General features: G+C 44.1%; 1 protein-coding gene across 2 annotated transcripts in view; it reads left to right on the top strand.

Moving 5' to 3' along the window:
- Window positions 1–20043, top strand: part of selenoe (selenoprotein e) — a 59584-nt gene extending 39541 nt beyond the window's left edge. For both annotated transcript variants that reach the window (XM_072586974.1, XM_072586973.1), the window contains exons 2-4: window positions 18030–18106; window positions 18483–18561; window positions 19748–20043. In XM_072586974.1, coding sequence (XP_072443075.1) covers window positions 18030–18106; window positions 18483–18561; window positions 19748–19891 — 300 coding nt within the window. In that variant the 3' untranslated portion in view covers window positions 19892–20043. The remainder of the gene's footprint in view (window positions 1–18029; window positions 18107–18482; window positions 18562–19747) is intronic.
- Window positions 20044–20499: the final 456 nt, after the last annotated feature.

Raw genomic sequence — 20499 nt, 5'->3', positions numbered from 1 at the left:
TTGTAGTGGCTGAGTTCTGGATAAGGAAGGCTTCCTCCACTCTAATATCCTCCTCCTCCTCCTCCTCCCTCTCAGAAGATTGGACAAGTTCCTCAGCATCCAGTGGATCATCTCATTGCTTGCTCCAATCGTGCAGAGGACAGCACACCAGGATGGTGTGGCACACTCTGTCTGGAGCGTACGGGGCGGAGGGTAGGGTGGGGCGGGGGGGCCTTCCCAACCCAGACTGCCCGAGCAGTAGAAGCACATTGGCAGAAACCCCAAAGTCTGCTCCACCATGACCGTGTGGAAAATATTCTGAAGCAACTTTCCTCACTGTCCACCACACCTCCAAATTTTGTGTCATTTGCAAACTTACTAACCAGAGTGATGATTGATCTTTTTGATTACAAGAAAAAAAATTACCCTTTAGACATTGAGTTCTATAACCCTAGTGTATCAAACTGCTCCCTCTCAGTCTGAGTGAAACTGAATGCAGAATGGAGGATATTCACACTTGTAAGAAAATCATTACATGTAGCTGCAGAATCAAACATTGTGAACCTATCTTCCACATTTCAGAAATACACATGCAGCAGAAGGTCAGAGATCATTCCATCAAAAAGATACTTTTCGTAGCAACAAATGAAAATTCTAGCACAGACGGGAGCTGGAGGAGAGTATTGCCACTTTCTGCTGAAGGTCAGAGACCTTTGAGCGGACTCAGCTCGATATTTTTGTGTAAGGCCAGCAGGCCAGTTAAACTGCTAAAGTGTGGGCTTCATAATTCAACAGAGGGTGTGCAGGGTGCTGGAACCTGTAGCCTTTACTAAAGGTGCATTGAGAAAATGTTAGGGCAAACCTTTCTAAACTAGTTTAGTGAGTTGCTGTGTCAGAGCTGCAGTAGTAGCTTTAATATTGGATCCCAATTGACTGGCAACAAGTGAAGCTCCTGAAGTGAATGGCAATAGGACACAGTTCTGGCCCATTTTGATTTGCAGCTTTGCCAATGTGACTTGATACAAGCTGTCACACATTACTGTGCTATGTCCTTCTGCACTTTATTGTGGCATGTTAAATTTAAGTCTCTCTCTGCTCCTCCCTGTAGATAAACTGTCCTCTGAAACTCCTTGACCTTCAGATAAGCCAAATGCTTCACTAGATGTTTACCCTGAATGGGACGGTGCTTTGGTCCTTGGCTGGCAGTTCTCATAAGACTAGTCTCAACACTCAAAACATCCTCTTGTGTCATACTTCAAGCTGTTTAGTATAGTTTTCATTTAGATTGCGGAGTTCTTTCGGAATAGACTGATTCTTTCTCTTTGCTGTGAAAACACATGTAAATAAGTAAACTCACATGAAGATTATTAACATACTTAGCTCCCTGGTCCTTATCTCCTGTTTTGATTTCCACTTTCCGAGTGCTGATAAATTGTTTGGGCTTTTGGGTTCTTAGACATGGGAGAAGTGATGCTCCTCCCAGCTGCCTTACAGACAAAGACCTTATAAACTTCATCAGAATCAGCCTGCAAACAGCATTGAAACTGTACAAAATATGACATAATACCAAACTCGGTGGGCACTAACTTACCTGTGCCTCCATTCCCCTCCTCAGCCCAATCCTCATCTTGCTTGTTTATGGTAATTAAGTGACAGCTCAGTCTGGTAGGAATCAAAATGCTATCTCCACTGCCACTCTGTGTGTCAATGCATTGCCCTCTCATCACGGTTTAAACCCCACTCCAGACACCTTAGCCCAGACTCTAAACTCTACTATACTGAGGGAGGACTGCACCCACTGGGCTGGGACTATGGTGGGTGGGGGGGGGGGGGGGGAATGCTTTGGATGAAGCAATTTTTTGAGGCCCATCTTCCCCTCTCAGCAGATTAGTACAGGTCTAATGGCATTATTTTGAAGATAAACAGAAAAGTTATCCCTGGTGTCAAGTCCAATATTTATCTCTAAACCAAAACAGTGAGATTGATGTACCCACAGTCCGCTAGGTGAAAGAAAATCTTCGGATCATCTGTAACCATCCTCACTTTACTCAAAACTGAGCCCTTTGTTTGTTGTCCCCTCCGCTAAAGGAAAAAGTTTCTCCTTATCTACCCTTTCAACACCCCTCTTAACTTTGTAGACCTCAATCAGAAGCACACCTCCCCCCCCTCCCCCACCACCTCCCCCTCCAACCTCCTCTGGTCTGAGGAAAACAATACTAGATTATCCAGACTTACTTCATAACTGAAAGACTCCATCCTGGTGAATCTCCTCTGCTCTTCAGTGCTGTCTTTTCTCAATGTACTTGATAAAAAAATGAATCAGCTAATGGGTTAACCGCTGTTGCCTGGAGCAAGCCTGCTTTCACTGGCCAATACACAACTTGGGATTTGTCCACCTGGATGGGCTACTCGATTGGTTTTATCAACAATCCTGTAAATAAAGACCTCGTCATTTCCTCAGCCTTGTGAGTTTGATGCTGAATCAAAGCACATCGAAGCAATCCTGTAGGACAATAGCCTTTCCTACATATTGAGCAAACTCACAAATGGTCCAAGGACCACCATTTTCTCCACCTGAGATGTGCTCAGTCTACTGCAAGTTACCTTGGAAAGGTAAAATAGGCCAAATAATTTTGAACAACAGGTTAAGTAAACAATTTCATGCTGCTACGTGCAGTAATCATTCTACTCATAGGAAATGCAAACATTCTGCTAATGTTGTATCTGAATCTCAGGGTGTGCAAGTGTGAGATTGATTGATTTAATTGTTTGCAATAGGCAGAATGCACACTTATAGAATCCCTACAGCGTGAAAACAGGCCATTTGGCCTGACATGTCCACACCAACGCTCTGAATAGCATCCCATCCAGACTCATCCCCTCCCCTCCCATATCCTTGTAAGCCTGCATTTCCCATGGCTAATGCATCTAACTTCCCATGGCCATTTCACCTAACCTGGATATCAGGAGGGGACACAGGGAGACTGCGCGAACTCCACACAGACAGTCACTCGAGGCTGGAATCGAACCCCGGTTCCTGGTGCTGTGAGGCAACAGTGCGAACCACTGAACCACTGTGCTGCTTCCTGTACTCACACAATGCACAACATGCAACACTCAAAACAAAATGTTTCTAGTCAGATATGATTTTGCAGTTGAGCAGCACTAGATGAACCACTCTGAGTGTGCTGATAGCCACTTGAATAACCAATTAAAGATGATCAGTCAGGCTTGTGATATGGCCCATTTATACATCACATGAGTGACAAGGACACAAGGAATGTTCTATCCAAGCAAAAGGAATACATTCAAGCCTTGTGCATTTTTGATTTATCTGGGGACGCGAGGAGGCTATAGTTCCCCATTGCTGTTTCAATAACAATACCTCAATCAATCACAGTCAACTTGTCAATTAATCTGCATCTTTTTCTCCTCTAATATAAATTGGGCAGCATGGTGGCTCAGTGGCTAGCACCACTGCCTAACAGCGCCAGGAACCCAGGTTCAATTGTCGCCTTTGGCGGCTGTCTGTGTGGAGTTTGCACGTTCTCCCAGTGGGTGTGCTTCAGTTTCCTCCCGCAATCCAAAGATGTGCCATTCAGGTGAATTGGCCATGCTAAATTGCCCATAGTGTTAGGTGCATTAGTCGGAGTTAAATATAGGGTAGGGGAATGGGTCTCGGTGGGTTCCTTTTTGGAGGGTCGGTGTGGATCCATAGTGAATCTAATCTAAAAATTGTTGGGACTGTTTGAAATTTGGCGTTTGTGTGTTTGTCCTGACGTGAACAAGGTAACAGCAGTATGACTGACTTTTCAGCAAGATCCAAGTTCTGTACCACGAAGTAACATGTTATGTTAACATATGGGGGTGACACAGTGGCTCAGTGGTTAGCACTGCTGCCTCACAGCACCAGGGTCCCAGGTTCAATTCTAGCCTCAGACGACTGGCTGTGTGGAATTTGCACATTCTCCCCGTGTCTGCGTGGGTTTCCTTTGGGTGCCCTGTTTTCCTCCCACAGTTCAAAGATGTGCAGGTCAGATGAATTGGCCATGCTAAACTGCCCATAGTATTAGGTGCATAAGTCAGGGGGAAATGGGTCTGGGCGGGTTACTCTTCGGAGGGTCAGTGTGGACTTGTTGGGTCAAAGGGCCTGTTTCCACACTGTAGGGAATCGAATCTAATTATAGTGAACATTTTCTTCAAATCATGTGAGTTTCTGCTGACACCACTGATGTGGTTTATCTTTTCCATCAGTACCTAAAGATAATACCCTTTAAGGCACCAAGTGATTGCAGGATTGAATCAAACCACATATGGGGCGTTAACTCAATAATTGCAATTGCAGAGTTGGGATGTCTCTGTTCTGCTGGAGTGTCCTTGTTAATAGCTGGTGCACTTGTGAGTGAACAAAGGAACATATGCATTAAAGGTGTGATTGTATGGACAACGATTGGCTGGATCTGAAGTTGCCAGCTGAGTATTTAGACTGCTACACTGTAGGCAACATTTCAACAATGGAGAGTCTGCATAGTGTAGATTCGATTCTTTTGTGTTTGTTTATTTGAGTTTGGTAACTGATCTGTGCTCAGTTGGTTAAGCCTGGGCATTTACTCAGAGCAAAGAGTCAACCACAGAAGATATTCAGATGCTAAGCTGTAATTGCATTTCCTGACTGCAGAAATATTTAAAAATTCTTGTAAGTAAACAATCTGCACACTGCTATCTCAGTATTATCTAAAACATGCATACACTGTACTGACAGTCAGGTTCATTCAAGGTCAACATCTTCATGAGTAAATAGTCGGTCACTCCACTTAGTAGGTCCATGTTGTCAGCTATAGTCAAGGAATTGCTCAATGAAGAAACTTTAATTAAGGATCAATTATAGTGCAAAGGATATATTATCAAAGCTGGAGAGAACATAAAAGTAAATCAAGAGCAATGAATTTCTAGGGGAAAAAAAGATAGATTTGTGGTTCTGGGAAATGTGGGCCATGCTGATTTTTCTGTTAACAGACATGAGTCATGAAGATTTCTCTTCCATACTATAGGAAAACTGAGTCTGGAACTTTAATAATCTTGCTATAAATGTGTTGTAAAATGTTTCACAAGGTTTCTGTTAATGTCAAGGGTGTCCCTGATATGAGTGCTGGATCTGGGAGAGTTCTGTGGCGTTATGATTCAGGTTGCATTTGATTGATGGTGATCTCCCTGTTACAGAAGTTTTTCTCTTGTGGTTTGAGTTTGCCACTTGATGTTTGGTTCATGGGTAGACAGCACCATCCAATGGACATTTGTTGCAATTGTTCATGACTTAAGATTTGGAGGTGCTGGTGTTGGACTGGGGCGTACAAAGTTAAAAATCTCACAACACCAGGTTATAGTCCAACAGGTTTAATTGGAAATACTAGCTTTTGGAGCGCCGCTCCTTCATCAGGTGGTTGTGCACCTGATGAAGGAGCGTCACTCCGAAAGCTATGTGCTTCCAATTAAACCTGTTGGACTATAACCTGGTGTTGTGAGATTTTTAACTTTGTACACCCCAGTCCAACACCGGCATCTCCAAATCATTACAGTCAGAAAGGTTGGCACAACCAGTCAATCCGAAAATGATAGCTATAGAGTCCAGACCTGATCTGAATAAACAGTGTCTTATAAATAGAGAAATAAACTTCATAAGTGAACAAATAGTTTGAACAAGTAGCTCATATTGAACAAAAAAAATGATGCAGAACATCTAGACCTCATTCTGAATGACTGTTTGGTCTGTATCTCAGTCTCTCACATCCATGATTCCACATGTAAACCATATTCAAACCCTTTAGTTAGATTCCAGATTTTAAATGACACCCACATCTTCACAATCTTACATATGAATTATTGTTGATCCTTCCAGCATGTGACTCACTCCTGATATCTGTTATTCAAACATGAACCTTCCTGATTATTTGATTAGACTGCATCCTCTAACATACATCTGGGAATTGAAGTTAAAGCAATGTGAATATTTCATTGTGAAATTTGTAATTAATATTATATTGCCATGTAGCACATTTTGGAGCGGTGAGTTGTATTAATTATTTAAAGTACACGGCTGGATTTGTCCTCTGGGACTTATCTTACACTTTCAGACTTCACTCCCAAATCAAACAGAGTTTGATAAATGAATTGTAAAATATGCTGGTCTATTAAAAGTATTACAGCATCACAGGGAAAGAGGAACCTCGGTCTTGGACCAGGACTACAAGCCTTCTCCACTTTTCAATGAGTTTGTGGTTAATCTGACTGTGACTGCACCATCATTTTTCTGTCTGTCACCTGTAACTCATGACTCCCTTGTCTATCAAAAATCTATTGAACTATGCTTTGAATAAGTTCAAAGACACAGCATGCACTTTTTTTCAGGGGAAGAGAATTCCAAACACTAATTTCTCCCCATCTACATCTTGAAAGTGAGACCTGTTTTCCTTACATTGTCTCCACTAGTGCCAGAGTGCCCTCAAGGAGGAAATATCCTCTTGGCTCTGTGGAGTGCCCATCCTGTGCCATCTGGGAAGTGTTAGTTTCTCCATGTATCTCAGATGATCGCATATGCAGGGAGTCTCTGCAGCTGCAAAAATGTGAGATCAGCGTTCTGTAATTGGCGCAGTGTCTGGTGTTACTCTGGTGCACCCACTGAAGCTGAGAGGTAACTAGGTAACACATTTAACAAAGTGGTCACTGAAATAACTCCACAGAGGCTGGTGTCCCATTACCAAGTCCCCCTTTATTTATTCATGTGGAGAGTCTTTGATACTGATCCAGCTCCCTCAGAGCCAGCACTCAGAATAACAAAAACCTGACACTCCTGTTTATATCTGTCAGCCAGGGCTTCCTGAGTAGACCAGGTTAACAGCCCCAATCAGGGAACTCGTATTCTATGAGTGCCATTTGGCTGATCTCATTACAATTACTGTATCCCTCCCCCTCTGAGTCTGAGGACATAGACCGGATCTCTATTTTTGTAGCGCTGGGTCAGGTTCCTCCCATCCTGCCTCTGATATGGGTGGTGCGTACCCGTTAGTTGTTGTCCTCTTGCACCTGGAGCATCTTGGAAGAAATTCATTCTCATCTTCAGGTGGCAAAAACATTGAGGCAGCCACATCTAACATGTCACTCTCAGATTCAGAGGTATTTTCAATGCTTGATGGAGAGGGAGAACCCACAGGTTCCAATAGCTGTTCCGACTGTTCTGAGGGGTTGGGCAGGTTTTGCGCCTGCACTGTTTGTGAGTTTGCAGCTTTCATATGGTCCGTGTGCTTGTTCAGGACCATCGAACCAATCTGAACTTTATACATCACGAGACCTGACCTGGCGTTGATCACACCTCTTACCCATGCAGGGCCAATCCCATGGTTCCCACAACAAACTTCATCCCCTGAAATAAACTGTCTCCCTCGCTTCTCTTTCACTTACTAGAGTCTTGTGTCCAGCATGAGCATTCCTGATGCTGTTTCACATCTCCCCCAGAAAGATCAGATTTAACCTGGTGCAGAGTCTATGCCTCAGGAGTAAATCTGCTGGAGCTATCCCTGGAGTTGCATGAGCTAACCCTGTCCTATAGTCAAATAGGAACCAGGACAGTTTGGTATCTAGAGAAGCTGTAGGCTCTTTCTGTAAGCCTGCCTTCAAGATTTGGACTGCTCTTTTCCCCATTGGATGATGGTGGGTCTGGAGCTGTCCTTATATGACAAATACCATTCAACTTTAGGAAATACTCAAATTCTATGCTGGTAAACAATGACCTGTTATCTGTGGAGTCCATGTATTGCAAAAGATACTCACAGTTTTTCTATTGCCGTCCCCATGTTTGAGAAATTAACTTTATGCATGTACAACCACTTTGAATGGGTGTCCACAATGACTAAAAACATTGTGCCCATTAAAGAACCTGCACAGACACGTGTAGCAAATTCCAGGGTATACCCAGCTATCCCATGAATTTAGCAGAGGTGCTGGCGGTAATCTCTGTCCTGGTTGGCATGCTGGGCACTGTCTGCCAATGTGACTATGTCTGCATCCAAGACTGGCCACCTGACATAACCTCTCACCATTTTGGAAACCCCTGGATGATCCTGATGGAGTTCAGTCAGTATCTGGCAGCGACCTTTGTTCAACTGAATCACTCTTGATCCCCATGATAGACCGTCCTCCACCGTGTTCTCTCTGGGTCCAAAAAGGGTTTCAGTTCTGGTTGTGATGGCCCTTTGCTTTCCCCCATTGCCACCAGGTATTTCAGTTTTGCCAGGACCGGATCTTTCTGCATCCAAAGTCTGATATCATCAGCTGTGACTGGAAGTGTGGCCAGAATTGTAAAACAATTATGGACTCTTCCCGTGGCAGTACCACCACAGTTGTGTACCTTTCAGCGGGAGGCAGCTCAATGCATCCACATTCATTAATTGGCCTCTCAGACAATGTCCCAACTTGCAATTACACAAATTTAGTATTCGAGTCCACCACTGAATCAACCTGAAGCCCTGGGCAGCACTGCCTTGTCCTCTTTAAGCAGACATAACAGGGGTTTGTGGTCCGTTATTAGTATAAATTTACCTCTGTAAAGGTATTGGTGAAACTTCCTAATTCTGAATATGAGAGCCAAACCTCCTTTCTTTATCTGGGTGTATTTTCACTCTGCATTAGCTAACATCCTGGATTCATATGTAACTGAGAGTTCCTCTCCAATGGGCCACCCGTGAGCTAATACTACGCCAATATCATATGAGGAGACATCGCATATCAACACCAGATCTCGCTTGGGACCATAGTGTGCCAACACCTTAGAGAATGATAGGTGTTTTGTCACTTCCCTGAAAGCTATGGTGTGGTTATGTGACCATTTCCAAAGCTGATCCAGTTTTAGGAGTTGTTGCAAAGGTGCCAGGATGGAGGCAAGATTATGTATGAACTTCCCACAATAATTCACCAGCCCAAGAAAAGACCTAAGCTCCAGTACAGACATGGGAGCCAGGGCACCTTTGACCACTCTCACTTTATCTTCCAATGGGTATAACCTGGCATTGTTGACTCTGTAGTGAGGTAGATCACTTCGGCTCTAGATTAGAGTGGTGCTGGAAAATATTATTCCTAATTCCTTCACCTCTGCCGTATCTGGTCCCAGGAGGACCAGTTCCACCACAGAACACACCAGATGGCCTCCTTCTTTCGAGACCGCAATTTCCCTTCCCACGTGGTTGAAGATGCCCTCCAACGCATCTCATCCACATCCCGCACCTCCGCCCTCAAACCCCACCCCTCCAACTGTAACAAGGATAGAACCCCCCCCCCCCACCCCCCGTGCACACCTTCTACCCTACCAACCTTCGCATCAACCACATCATCCGCTGACATTTCCGCCTCCTCCAAACGGACCCCACCACCAGGGATATATTTCCCTCCCCACCCCTTTCCACCTTCTGCAAAGACCGTTCCCTCTGTGACTACCTGGTCAGGTCCACGCCCTCCAACAACCCACCCTCCCGAGCAGGCACCTTCCCCTGCCACCGCAGGAATTGCAAATATTGCGCCCACACCTCCCCCCTCACCTCCATCCAAGGCCCTAAAGGAGCCTTCCACATCCTTCAAAGTTTCACCTGCACATCCACTAATATTATTTATTGTATCCGTTGCTCCCGATGCGGTCTCCTCTACATTGGGGAGACTGGACGCCTCCTAGCAGAGCACTTTAGGGAACATCTCCGGGACACCCGCACCAATCAACCCCACCACCTGGTGGCCCAACATTTCAACTCCCCCTCCCACTCAGCTGAGGACATGGAGGTCCTGGGCCTCCTTCACCGCCGCTCCCTCACCACCAGACGCCTGGAGGAAGAACGCCTCATCTTCCGCCTCGGAACACTTCAACCCCAGGGCATCAATGTGGATTTCACCAGTTTCCTCATTTCCCTTCCCCCCACCTTACCCCAGCTCCAAACTTCCAGCTCAGCACCGCCCTCATGACCTGTCCTACCGGCCTATCTTCCTTTCCATCTATCTGCTCCACCCTCCTCTCTGACCTATCACCTCCATCCTCTCCCCCATTCACCCATTGTACTCTTTGCTACCTTTCCCCACCCTCCCCCCTGATCTATCATCTCCATCCCCACCCCCGTTCACCTATTGTACTCTATGCTACTTTCTCCCCACCCCCAAGCCCCTCTCATTTATCTCTCCACCCTGCAGGCACTCTGCCTCTATTCCTAATGAAGGGCTTTTGCCCGAAACATCGATTTTCCTGCTCATCGGATACTGCCTGACCTGCTGTGCTTTTCCAGCACCACTCTAATCTAGACTCTGGTTTCCAGCACCTGCAGTCCCTGTTTTTATCTAGATCACTTTGGGTGCCTGGAACAAATGTATCCTCCTTTGGTGAACAGCCACTTGAAAGAAACATCTAAGGACTACGTTCAGCTTCTCAAATTGCTCCATATTGGTCTTCTCGGTTATTAGCATGTTGGCTCGATAAATGACAACCTGGGTAAAGGCTGACGATACCCCAAATGGCAGTCTTATATATTGATACAAATCCTTAGGAGTATTAATTGAGAGTTCACTTCTGAGAATCCTCATCCCACCACAATAGCAAGTACACATGTCCAGTGTTGTGAGGGACAACCCCCCCCCCCCCCCCCCCCCACCCCCCACTGGCTTTGTGTAGAAATCCTCTCTGTGAGGGACTTGCTATTTATCCAACTGCAGAAAGTGGTTTACCATTTGTTTAAAATTCCTACAAAGGTGAACTGACCCACCGGTCTTTACAATCAATATGACTGGTGCTGCACATCCGGCAAACTGGACTGGTTAAGTGGTCACCCAGTTCAAATGGAGGACAATACCAGGGGGCAGCTGGTATGATGATTCCTTCACTTTACCACCTCCTGATTTCTGCCTCTACTTTTGCCCGTAAGGCAAGTGGCACTGACCTTGCACAATCGTGTAATTGTTTCCTGGTCAACATGCAAGGTGGCCTTGGCTCCTTTGATAGTTCCTAGACCTTCCTGAGAAACCTCCGGGTATTTAATTAAGACTTCACTCAGGAAGCCATTGTCTAATCAAAAAAGATGGAGCCAATCCAGGTGAATCTTTCTCAAGCTATTTCACCCCATCAATCTTACAGTCAGTGGTAACTCAACCAACTGCTTCTCATAAGAGACTGGAACCGAAGTTAGTCAGTAACAGTTCCCCAGTGTAGGTTTACAGTCCAGCTGAGGTCTTGTGCAAACCTAAGGATAGGCATCCACAGTGAATTCTGTTAAACGTTGGTTCTGCAATCACTGAAACAGCTGCTCTGGTATTGTCCTCTATTTGAACTGGGTGACTGCTTAACCAGACATTTATTTTGATTAGTTCTGATTTGGATGTTGCTCAGTAATATAACTTTCTCAAAATCGGAGGTAAGGGGGCTTTCCAGGAATGCAATCTCCTGGACATCAGCCGATGAGTTTTCTTGCTCAGTTTGGGTCTAGTGGGACTATTTTGCCATTCAGTACCGGCAGCAACTACAATGGCTTGCCAGCCTGCACTCTGAAGAAAGTTTTAAGTGTTTGGCTGAGGCGTGGCTTTGTTTTTGGGTTTTGCTGTGGGCTGGCCTAGAGTCCCTCTGTTCAGGATGTGTCTTGAATGAGGCCATGCAATTGGCTTCACTCATCTTGTGTTCCCCAAGCTCAGTCGGACTGGCGAGGGTGTCTACTTTCATCGGAATACCCTGTAACTCATATACTCCAATTGCTGCATTTTCCAATCATCAAGCCAGTTGTGGTGCCTGTTTCAAGTCCAGTTGGGCTTCACCTATAAGGCATTTTTATATGGTCATATCATTAATCTCACATATCAAACAGTCTCTTAGCATCTCTATAAGGGTTAAGCCAATATCACATGCCTCTGCCAGTCATCGTAACCACATCAAAAATCCCAACATGGTTCTTAACTTGCCGAGTAAAACTGATCGTGTCTCAGAATTAGGTGCCAGCATGGACTGGGTTGGAAGGACTGTTGTTCTGAAGATTTTATTACTCTATTTTCTAATTTATCTCTATGTTCCTTTTATTTATTTTTATTTGGACTTTTATTTCTTTAACTTTCTATTTTTTTTCTGAGAACTGTACTGAAGAATTTGTACCTAGGTACCTTGTAACTAAGATGGCGCAGTAATGGTGGCTTATAAACTTTTCACTGTACTCATTTGAGTAGATGTGACAATAAAGTGAATTCTAATTCAATTTAATTCAATTCGATAATCACCCAACGCCCACTTGGGTGCCTCAACTGAACCTGCCTCCCCACGTCTCTGGCTAATGCATTCCATGTCCGAACTACCTGAGAAAGATAGTTTGAGAAAGCGTTTCCTCACATCATGCCTTGTTTCATTTGCACATCACTTTAAACTTATGCCTTCTTATTCCTTTTACCTCCTTCCAATCTATTCTACAAACACGCTTGATCATGATTTTGAAAACCTCTAGCAATCTCCTCTGAGCCTTCGTCACTGCAAAGCGAACAGTCCCAACTTTTCCAATCTCTCTTCATAACTGATTCCTGGAATCAGTCTTATAATTGTCTTCTGCAATGTCCCCAACGCATTTACACTTTTCCTGTAATGTTGCCCCTGAAATTGTATTCACTACTCCAGCTGAGGTCGGACAAGTGTCTAGTACAAGTTCAACATGACCTTCTTCCTCTTGAACTCTCCGCCCCTGCTAACAAAGCTGAGAACACTACATACTTTGTAACTACCTTTCCACCAGTCATAGAATCATAGTCATACAGTCCTGCCACCTTTAATGACCTGTGTGCACTTACACCCAGGCCCCTCTGCTAAGGCATCTCCTTTATTCAGAGACAGGAAGTGGCATTCCCAGTGTAGGAGAGATGATGGCCTATTATTAATCTGGGGACCCAGTCGCAAGTCCTATTGTGGCAGATGGTGGAATTTGAATCAAGAAGAAAAACATTGAGATCTGATGTAATGACCATGAAATTGTTACTGAGTGTCAGGAAAACCCCATCTGGCTCACTAATATCCTTCAGGAAAGGAAGTCTGCTGTTCTTACTTGGTTTGGCAGATATGTGACTCTAGACTCCCAGCAATGTGGTTGACTCTGAACTGCCCTCTGCGAAAATTAGGGATGGGTAATGTCCCATGAAAGAACAAAAATAAAGTCAAAGGTTTCTCATGGTAGACAGGTTAGCAAGGTTAGATCACATGGAATACAGGGAGAACTAGCCATTGGATACAGAACTGGCTCGAAGGTACAAGACAGAGGATGGTGGTGGAGGGTTGCTTTTCAGACTGGAGGCCTGTGACCTGTGGAGTGCCACAAGGATCGGTGCTGGGTCCACTACTTTTTGTCATTTATATAAATGTTTTGGATGTCAACATAGGAAGTATAGTTAGTAAATTTGCAGATGAATCCAAATAGTTGGGGTTGTGGATAACAAAGAAGGTACAACAGCACCTTGATCAGATGGGACAATAGGCCAAGGAGTGGCAGATGGAGTTTAATTTACATACTGGGTAAATGCTAGGTGTTCGCATTTTGGAAAGGCAAATCAAGGTAGGACCTCTACACTTAATGGTAAGGCCTGGGGAGTGTTGCTGAACAAAGAAACCATGGAGTGCAGGTTCATAGTTCCTTGAAAGTGGAGTCACAGGAAGATAGAACAGTGAATAAGGAATTTGATATGCTTGTCTTTATTGGTCAATGCATTGAGTATAGAAGTTGGGAGGTCATAGTGTGGCTGTACAGGATATTGGTTAGGTCATTTTTGAAATACTGCGTGCAATTCTGGTCTCCTTCCTATCAGAAGGATGTTGTGAAACTTGAAAGGGTTCAGAAAAGATTTACAAGGATGTTGCTGGGATTGGGAATTTCAGCTATAGGGAGAGGCTGAATTGACTGGAGTTACTTTCCCTGGAGCATTGGAGGCTGAGGGATAACATTATAGAGGTTTATAAAATCATGAGGAGCATGGATAGGATAAATGGACAAGGTCTTCTCCCTGGGGTGGGGAGAGCAAAACTAGAGGGCATTGGGTAAATATTTAAGAGGGACCAAAGGGGCACCTTTTTCACACAGAGGATGGTGCATGTATGGAATGAGCTGCCAGAGGAAGTGGTGGAGCTGGTACAATAACATAATTTAAAAGGCAATTGGATGGGTATATGAATAGGAAGGTTAGAGTGATATGGGCCAAGTGCTGTCAAATGGGAGTAGATGAGTTTAGGACATTTAGTCAGCATGGACAAGTTGGACCGAAGGGTCTGTTTCTGCGCTGTGTCTGTTTCTATGACTCTACCTTAACAGCTGTTGGGTGAAAAGGGATGGAGATTTTGGGGATAATTTTCTGGAAGTCAATAATAGGTTTTCCATATCACTGAATTTGCAAGCTTATAAACTTGCATCCATAGGCTTTACATTTCTGATGTGTGCTGGCCTAATGGTGAAAATAAAACTCCAGCTTCTCTTTAAGCTGGTCCTTGGCAGGGTGTCTGGGGCCTGACTGAGGTCTGAAGTATGGAGCAGCTTTCTGCTGTCAGCTTGGCAACCTCTCATCAGGCGTTCTGCTGACGTGTGGTTATTGCCTTGATTAAACATTAATACCTACATGGGAAAGAAAGTGGGCTGACACCTGGTGCAGGCTGAACAAGGACTAGACCATCTTCATACAGATATATTGCAGAAAGCACAGGCCAAGTGAAACACGGTACTCATTAATGAACTCAGTGCAACAGTTAATTTGTTTCTGCATACCAGTTACAGGAGTCTGAGTAATGTAAATTTGTATCAGTGCTCACTGGGTCTTCTCCCTCTGGACAATGGTTGAGCCTTCAGTTGGTTATAAGTCATGAATGTGCCACGTGGTCCTCAGTCGATCTCTTTGGGAAGATGTCACTGGCATTGCTTTTGTGTGCTGTGGCATTGACCATCCATCATGCCAATGGACAGAAGGCAGCAGAAGAGGTGAATCGTGATGAAATGGAGATAGCTCACGCGACACTGGCTGTAAGTACCCTCTTTCACCACTAAGCAGCTGAGAGAAAGGCAAAGCCCACATTGCAGGACATTGCCAAGTCCAGAAAAAGCATGAAATAATGAAGGGGGAAGCCTTCTTCCTTAAAATAAAAACCTGTATGTTGTAGAAGAATGGGGAGGTAGGATTCCCCAACTCTGAGTCTCAGATAGAAGCTGAGACTGAGGGGGATATCTTGGCTTTTATCTGGTGTGAGCTCAGGGAGGAGAACAGGAGTGAATTTCATGCTTACAATAATGGTCATAGAGTCTTACAACGTAGGCCCTTCGGTCCATCATGTTTATGCTGGTCATCAAGCACCTATCCACTCTAGTCCCAAGTCCAGCACTTGGCCAGTAGCCTTGCATGTTACATCAAATTAAGAATCACCCAATGTTGTGAGAGTTCCCATCTCTACCACCTTTTCATGCAGTGTGTTACAGATACCTGCCCCAACCCAATTCTTCCCTAAAACCTCTCTAAACTTCCTGTCCTTTGCCTTAAACCTATGCCCCCTGATTATTGATCCTTTTACTAAGGAGGGTTTCCTCCTATTTACCCTGCATATCCACACAGGATTTTATACATCTTAACCGGGTCCTGCCTCAGCTTCCTTTGCTCTAAGGACAAGAAGCTAACCATGTGCAAGTTAGGTAAATTGGCCAAACAAAATTGCCCGTAGTGTTAGGGGTAAATGTAGGGGAATGTGCCTGGGTGGATTGCTCTTCGGAGGGTCGGTGTGGACTTGTTGGGCTGAAGGGCCTGTTTCCACACTTTAGGGAATCTAATCTAATCTAATCTAATCTAGCCTTTCTCTGTAGCTGCAATTCACCAGCTCAGGCAATACCCTGGAGAATCTCCTCTGCACTGTCTCCAGTGCAATAGCCTGTTGATCAATTTCCATCAGTTCACGTTCAATCATCAATAAACTGATTGAAAGGTTATCAACAGTGTCATCAACACTAACTCAGCAATAATTTGCTCAGTGATGCTTGGTTTGGCTTCCATTCAGCTCCTGACTACATTACAGCATTAGTTCAAGCATGGACATAAGTGCTGAATTTCAGAGGGAGGGTGAGAATGACTTGTGCCTTGTAGATAGTGGACACCAAGTAGACCCTTGACACCAAGTTGCATTTGATTGAGTGTGGTATCAAGGAACCCTAGCAAAACTGGAGTCAGTAGGAATCGGGGGTAATATCTCCACAGTCTGGAGTCTTACCTGGCCCACAGTAAGATGGTTGAAGTTGTAGCAGGTCTGTCTCAGCTCCAGGTCAGCTCCCACCATCTTCAACCACTTCCTTAATGACTCTCCTCCATCATAAGGTCAGAATACAACTGCATAATTTTCAGCACCGTTCATGATTTCTCAGATGCTGAAGTAGTTTATGTCCAAACACAGCAAGGCCTAGACAACATCCAGTCTTGTGCTGACAAGTGGTGAGTAACCTTCATGTCACAACACATGACAGGTAATAACCATCCCAAGCATGAGGGAATCCAACTATTATCCAATTGAGATTCAATGGAATTACTATTGCTGATTTCCCCCATTATCAACTTGCTAGGCATTATTATTGGTCAGATACTGAACTGGATTAGCCAAATAAATGCTGTGGTGACAAGAGCTGGTTACAGATCAGGAGTGGATCACTTCCTGTCCACTATCTACAAGGCACAAGTCAAGAGTGTGATGGAATACTCTCCACTTGTTTGAATGGGTGCAGTTCCAGCAACACTCAAGATGCTTGATATCATTCAGGACAAAGCAGCCCACTTATTGGCACTTCATCAACAAACATTCTCTCCTACAATCACTGACACGTAGTAGCAGCAGTGACCGCTATCTACAGAATGCACTGCAGAAATTCAACAAGATTCCTGAGACAGCATCTTCCTCCATACAGAAAGACAAGGGGTCCAGCTATATGGGAACTTCACCATCTGCAAATGTCCCTTCAAACCACTCTCCATCCTGACTTGGAAATATATCGCCGTTCTTCAGCATCACTGGGTTAAAATCCTAGAACACCATCTGTAAAAGCATTGTGGGTGTAACAACAACAAAGTGGTCAGTGGGTCAGGAAGGCAGCACCTTATGAAGGTCAGCTAGAGATGGGAGTAGTCAGCAAAGCCCACGTCCTTTGTCTAACCTTAATACTGATGAGTTGATATGGAGTGTGCAGGGCCAAGTGATAGCAGGCAGGGAATCATGTATTGGTATGTTTTGTATTAAGGTGAAGTTGGGATGTAGGTAGCAATGGGAATCAGTAGAGGACATAAGTTGACATAGGGGCCATAATATATCATGGGTTGAATATACATGGATGGTACAAGAGGCCATGGGGTTCAGTCGAGGGGAATCTGTTGGCACGGAGGGTATGAGGGACATAGATTTTATTGTAAGTATGAGGGGAAGTAGGTGATAGACAGAGGGCTTCACTGGGAGAAGGGCCATATGAGGAGAGTGTGTGCCCAATGTGCAGTGGTGAGATTCAAAACACAACTGAGACAAAGCTCCAGAGCACCAAGGCATCAGAATGTCAGCACAGCAGCCCACAGTTACCCCCCCCCCAAGACTGTTTCCAGCTTTGACTCCAGTAAGTACCCACATTCCCTCCCCCAAATCCCACCCATTGCTCAGGACACTTCTCCAGTGCTGGGTGAAGTGCGTTAGGAAGTTTCCCTGCTCTGTGTGCCTGCTTTGACTGTGTAAACCAGGCCTTAATGTAAGACCTTAATGTAAGACAGTGGAGCAGACCAGCAGCTAAAGCTCAACTTAAATGATACACCAGGTTTTGGTTCCAATGCTGCTGTCTGATATTGATTCTAAGAATGGAAGAACCTGGAGTAGAATTGGCTTGTATTTGTGTGCACAGTGAAATGCATATTAAAGGCACCAACCAGAGGCATGGGTTACAGTAACTGACCCAATAACTGATTCAGATCATTTCACCCACTCTGCACCCAGTTAATCCTGCATTTTGCTTTTGTTTTTTTAGGCTCCTAGTTTGGTTGGATGATCAATTAAGAAGATGCCAGAGTTGTATGAGTTTCTTCTGAACCGATTGGCATTGTAGTATCCTTTAGTATGACCTTAATGAGGAGACAAGTGTTGTGCACTTTCATTCCTGTTCTTTCTTTCACATGTGGGATTCACTGGAGCTGTAAACACGCTATATGTAATCTTCTGGATTTAAGGCTTCCAAATTTTGGAGTAAGTGCGAACAGGTTAAGTAATATCCTTACAATTCTGTGTGCCCTTCTATATTTCTGATATTCAACATTACTCAAGCAGCAATGGATAGTTCCTACATAATTGGTTGGTAGAGTCATTGGTTTTCTAGTCGAATGTAAGATTGCATAGTGAGCAACGACCTCTCAAGAATTGGCAAACAATCCCATGCTCTCCAGCAGTGGATCTCTTAGACAGTTTCCTTAACTCTATCCTTCAGTCACAATCTGCAGTATGATTTACAGGATGATAAGGAACCTGAGCTCCTCTTCTACAACCTGAAGGATGAAGTTGTTCAGGTCAGTTTTTGCTTCGATTTGGTTTGTTATGCAAATCTTTAAAAGAAAGGATTCAGACTTACCTACTCAATACTTTTGAGTCTTTCTTGTGTCTAATGACCTGTTCAGTCAGACAGCAGCACACAGAACAAACAAGTATGGATTAAGGAACAAGGGTGTACTAAACATGCTACACTAAACCAGGAGAGGGAAAGACATGCAGACATGCAAACGTTCGCATGAGGAAAGAAAAACAAAGGAAGTCTGCAAAGAAAAGGATGAATAATACAGATGGGGAAAGAGATGGACAGAGACACTGAGAAATATGCACAAAGGATGCTGCTCAATAAATGCTTTCGCTCATTATCGCTAAGAAAGAAAAGGGAGCAGGAACTGCAGCTGAATGGTTTGTCATTGATACACTGACCTCCTGTGTCAGGACAGGTCTTGCAGTGAGTAATTAGAGTCAGCACTTAACAAAGAATGATTTAATAGAGGCTAACAAATTCTCCGTTGATCTCAGAAGTAGGCTAGGGATCTGATCTTTGGTTTTCTAGTGATACAATAAAAACCCATTTCTCATGTTTATGTCACTCAGTTGACTAATGCAAGAGCATCCACACCTGACCCTTGTTGTGCAGAGTGTCTCTCATCCCATGTAAAAATAAAAGATTATTGTGCAGCATTTCACTCTGCTGATGGCCTCAGACCACAAGCTAACAGTTACAAATAATAGTATCTTCCAGCACAGAGGGAGGCCAATTGGCCCATTGTGCATGTGTCATCACTTTGAAAGAGCTCTCTAATTAATCTTGCTCTCCTACTCTTTACCCATAGCATTGCAATCCAATTCCTTGTTTGAAAGGTACTACTGAATCTGCTCGACGGATCATAATGACTCACTAGACAGTATTTATCCCCGTATTGTTTTTGATTCATTTGCCAATACGTCCTCTAGCTATTGACTGACCTGGAAATGGAAACAATTTCTATCAAAACCCCTCATGTGTTTGAACACTTTTATTAAATCCCCTCTTGCAATCCCAACTTCTCTAGGAAATGACAATTAGTGATCAGTTGATTTTTTCTTTTACTTTCTCCATGTAATTTTATCAAAAGTAGTTGTTAGCAGTTGAAGATAATTGTTCCAACTCATGTCTTATAGAGATGTCTTTCCACTGAGCTCCTTCTGCTCTCCTTCCTTCAGCATTACCTGGTAAGGGATATGACGGCCGACCAGCTTTCAGCTCTCCTTGAATCATTGGGATTCTACAAAAAGTCAGCGAAGGGAGAAGAAGTCCCAAAGGAATTCCAGCATTTTCCACTAAAAGCTCCACGAGATGAGCTGTAAGTCAGTGAATGTCAGTGTGTGGAGATGACTTCCAAAATGCACGGATGATGTTCGAGTCTAAAAGGCAGTCAACAGTCAGGGCTCGAGCTGAATGTCTGCTTCTTGGTGTGGGAAATGCTTCAAGAATAAAAAAAACAAGCACTCATCCTTAACCTTTGCAATCTGTTCTATTTTGGCGTTGCATGAAGAATCATTCAGTGCAGAAAAATGCTCCCTTTACAATTTTCATGAAGTACACCCAGGTCAAACATAGCACAGGTCAGATACAGAGTGTCGATCACTTGATGCTGCCCTATTAATCCAGGAGAATATTTCCTTAGTTTACTAATGCAAGAAAAGTCATACTTTTTTCCTGAACAGAATGATTTAACAATTCACTGGCATGATGCATTTGGGAAATCGTCACGGTATGTTTTAGTTGATTGAGAATATCATTTCCCACGATCATCTCCATCTGCAGGTTTCCTTTCAAGCCATTCATCACGACTTGGAATGACATCACTGTTCCTTCACTGTCGCCAGGTCAAAATCTTGGAATGGTCTTCCTAACAGCACTACACCCTCAGTGTTGCAATGATTCACAAAGGCTGCTCGCCAGCCACCTTCTC

This window comes from Chiloscyllium punctatum, chromosome 17 (genome assembly GCF_047496795.1).
Source record: "Chiloscyllium punctatum isolate Juve2018m chromosome 17, sChiPun1.3, whole genome shotgun sequence".
Lineage (NCBI taxonomy): Eukaryota > Metazoa > Chordata > Chondrichthyes > Orectolobiformes > Hemiscylliidae > Chiloscyllium > Chiloscyllium punctatum.
The sequence above is the reverse complement of the archived record's forward strand: the minus strand, read 5'-3'. Positions and strand labels throughout refer to the sequence as shown.